Source organism: Podarcis bocagei (assembly GCF_964188305.1).
Source record: "Podarcis bocagei genome assembly, chromosome: 13".
NCBI lineage: Eukaryota > Metazoa > Chordata > Lepidosauria > Squamata > Lacertidae > Podarcis > Podarcis bocagei.
Window position 1 is genome coordinate 44,790,464 of NC_138138.1, and position 4,217 is coordinate 44,794,680.

At 43.7% G+C, this 4,217-nt stretch overlaps 1 protein-coding gene across 1 annotated transcript; it reads left to right on the forward strand.

The window, feature by feature from the left end:
• Nucleotides 1-2,957: 2,957 nt before the first annotated feature.
• Nucleotides 2,958-4,217, forward strand: LOC308570732 (olfactory receptor 4N5-like; the record flags this gene model as incomplete). The annotated part of the gene is made up of 2 exons (XM_081165648.1): nt 2,958-3,949; nt 4,076-4,217. The coding sequence occupies exons 1-2, from the start codon at nt 3,015-3,017 to the stop codon at nt 4,215-4,217; spliced, it is 1,077 nt and encodes a 358-aa protein (XP_081021774.1). The 5' UTR covers nt 2,958-3,014.

Here is a 4,217-nt window from a genome sequence, read left to right on the forward strand (position 1 = left end):
TTTAATCTCAGAAATCCCTTTGTCTGTGAACAACACCCATTATTCCAGAACACCAAACCTGTTCCCAACTGTATGTGTTTGCTGTCAAACCTGTTCCCAACTGTATGTGTTTGCTCCAATCTCTTGAGTATTTGGGCTCCTCCAGATTCCTCATTCATCTTGATTTGCTTGCACAAAGCTTATGCAGAAGTTAGATTGAGCATTTTTTCTGATTTGTTGTGGGGCAGTTATATAACCACAAGCAATCTAACTTCATTTGTCTTAATTATCTTGTGGGGCTTTCATGCATCTTCATGTTAATCATTTGTTCACCCCATACTTTTGAATGCAATTCCACACCACTTTCCAAACTGCAAACAGTCCAATTCTTTTTTTTAAATTGGATTTGTTGCGCTAGGACGACAGAGCCCTTAAGTCAACTTTAGTTGTGCAAACTTAAAGTTCTGTTTTGTGTTTGTCAAAATGCTGACATTTTGGAAGTGTCATTTGTTTGGAGTGTGCAAAACAGACCTAAGTAATAACAATAGGGAGGGAGGAAGGAAGTATTCCTCTACTCAACTCTAGTAAGTATCATGTTTGCTATGAAGATCCTGGTTTCCTGCAGCAATGGTGTAAAAGGTGGGCACATCTTAAACATGGAAGAAGAAGGCAAGGCAGAAAGAATATGATCTATTCTAGAAATGAATAGCACAAAAAACTGCTTTGACCTAATGGTTTAGTGTAAATAAATGTTTTGATACAGCCTCCTTGCTTCCTTAAAGGCTGACAGCTGAGGAGTTTTAGTGCATCTCTATCAAAAGATTTGCTTGACATCCCGACCAAAGAACAATGGCAAAATAATTTGATAGAATACACAGAGCTAGCATACATGACAGTGAAAATAAGAAATAAAGATGAAACTCTGATAAAGGATGAGTGGAAATACTTGGGAGAATATTTAAAAGATATAATATTTAAATTAACTTACGAGTAGGAATAACAGTAAGAGCAGCAGTGACCAACAATAAAGGCTATTTATAGGATAAAATGGGACACGGGTGGCGCTGTGGTTTAAACCACTGTACCGCTTGGACTTGCCAATTGGAAGGTCGGCAGTTCGAACCCGTGACGGGGTAAGCTCCCATTGTTCAGTCCCAGCTCCTGCCAACCTAGCAGTTCGAAAGCATGTCAAAATGCAATTAGATAAATAGGTACCACTCCAGCGGGAAGGTAAATGGCATTTCCATGCGCTGCTCTGGTTTTGCCAGAAGCGTCTTACTCATGCTGGCCACATAACCCAGAAAAACTGCCTGCATAAGCAGACAAACGCCAGCTCCCTTGGTCTGTAAAGCGAGATGAGCACCGCAACTCCAGAGTCGTTCGTGACTGGACTTAACTGCCAGGGGTCCCTTTACTTTTACCTATAGAATAAAATAGGATGGAAGAAAAGGATATGCAGCAAAATAAAGTTTGATTAGAATGCCATGGGGGGTGGACTGGGAAGTCCTGAGAAAAGAGGGGTCTTGTTTAGTTTTGTTTTGGAAAATGCATTATGTATATTCAAAGTCTTAGAAATGTATAAAATAAATAAGGAATCAATTCCAAAAAAGACTTGCTTGTCTGAAATTCAGTTTATTGAACATTCACCCTGATTGGTTTGTACAAAGCTTATTCAGAGGTTAGACTACATCCGGTCTTGATTGAGTATTCATTCTGATTTGCTTGTGGGGTGTCCTCCCTTAATTATTTGTTCATCCCACACTTTTCATGCGTTTCCATTTCACTTTCCAAATTGCAAAAAGTCTGTTGTTTGAAATGGATTTGTTGTGCAAGGGCAACAGAGCCCTTTATTCCACTTCAACTGCACAGACCTAAACTTCCAGTATGCACTTGAATCCATCCCTTAAAAGACTAACAGTCCACTCATATAGTAACCTTCTCATGTTAGTTTTACATACAAAGAGACAAGCAGAACACAGTGCATACAAGTGCACAGAACCAAGCGGGCAGCTCAGACTGCATCAGGCATTCAGAGAGCGGCTAGAGCAGCCCATCACTAAATTTGCACCACACTTTAGCAAGCTATTCCTAAACTCCTAACCCACACTCCCTTTCTCTGTCTTTATCCCTGTTTCTTCGACACTGCTAAAGAAAAAAGAAACCTCACACACTATACATTTTCCCCCTCTTCAACCAAACTGTTTAGTATTTCATCCGTAGATATGGAGGAATCTGTTAATTTTGGTTTCTCATTTTTCCAATACAAATTCTGTTCTCCATATTTCCGCAGCAATTCACACATTTAAAAAATAAAATCCTCATGAAAATTTGTCAGCTTTTCAGTGCAAATTTCTCCTAATAAACACATTTTTTGCATGTAGTTTTGAAAAACATACACATTTTTGAAGGAATTTCCCCCAATATAATGCATTTTGGTATATTTCCCACAGAGATAATCAGCTGACCATTCTGAACCACCAACCAGAGAAATGGTTGGCCGAAAGTCATAGTGTTTCAAAAAACTTAAGCTGCCACTCTGGGCAGCTTCCAACATAAAACATAAAAACACAGCAAAGCATCAAACATTAAAAACTTTCCTATACAGGGCTGCCTTCCAATGTCTTCAGAAAGTTGTGTAGTGCTTTATCTCCTTGTCATCTGTTGGAGGGTGCCACTGCCAAGAAGGCCCTCTGCCTGGTTCCCTGTAACTTTACTTCTCTCAGTGAGAGAACCACCAGAAAGCCCTTGGAAGTGGACCTCAGTGTCCGGGCTGAACAATGGGGGTGGAGACGCTCCTTCAGGTATACAGGGCCAAGACCATTTAGGGCTTTAAAGGTCACCACAAGCACTTCAAATTGTGCTCAGAAATGTACTGGAGTGCCACTGACCTTTCCCCTGTTTTTTGTTTTTAAAAAACCAAGAAAGTGGATAATTAGTGCCTTTTAAAAATGGCAAGATTCACTCTGATGTTGCTCATATTTACTCCTTGTATTCCCCCATCCCAACTCTTGGTTGCAGCAGGTGGAAGCTGCAATATGGAACATGGGAACCAGTCCATGGTGACAGAGTTTGTGCTGCTGGGACTCTCACAGGCACGAGAGGCACAGCTCTTCCTCTTCTTCCTCTTCCTTCTATTCTACTCTCTGATCCTGCCCGGAAATATCCTTATCATTGTGACTATCCAGAGTGACCCACGACTGAGCTCACCCATGTATTTCTTCTTGGCCAACCTGGCATTCCTGGATATCTGCTACTGTTCCGTCACCCCTCCCAAGATGCTCTCTGACTTCTTCTACAACAGCAATACAATCTCCTACAGGGGCTGCATGGCCCAGCTCTTCTTTCTCCACTGGCTGGGGGGAACCGAGGTCTTCCTCCTCCTCGGCATGGCCATTGACCGCTATGTGGCCATTTGCCACCCTTTGCATTATGCCAGCCTGGTGAGCATTCCGATCTGTGGGGCCATGGTAGTGGTATTCTGGTGCTTAGGGTTTGTTCACTCCATCATCCAGGTGGCTCTCATCATCCCACTCCCCTTCTGTGGCCCCAACAAGCTGGACAATTTCTTCTGCGACATCACCCAGATTGTCAAATTGGCTTGCACCAACACCTATGATTTGGAGTTCTTTATGTTCATCAACAGTGGCCTTTCAGCTCTCATCAGTTTCACCCTCCTCATCATCTCCTACGTGGTCCTGCTCTTCAAGGTGAGGATGGGCTCCACCGAAGGGAAGAGCAAAGCTGCATCCACCTGCATCACCCACATCATCATCGTGGTTGTCATGTTTGGCCCTGCCATCTTCATGTACTGCCGCCCATTCCAGGACTCCCCTCTGGACAAGCTGGTGGCTATTTTCCACAGCACGGTCTTTCCCTTGCTGAACCCCATGATCTACACACTGAGGAACAAGGAAATCAAGCATGCCATGTGGAGGTTGTTGGGCAAACGTTGGCCTGCGGATTGGCCAGGGTCAGTATAAATTCCAGGAGGATTCTGGGAGCCTGGCCTTGTGTTCTTGCCAGGTGCACAGAGCAATGGTTCTGTTCCCCGACTCAAGCAACTGACTTGAGCATCACAAACCCATTTGGGATTCAGCTTGGCCACCAACAGCCCCAGCATAGCCATGACAGGTTCTCAGGGAGAAGACTTATCAACAGTGGAGGCCAGCCACAGTCTGCTGTCAGCCAGCCCCCACTTGCTCACTTGCAACCAGCCTACAGGGACTGACCGTTCCTAG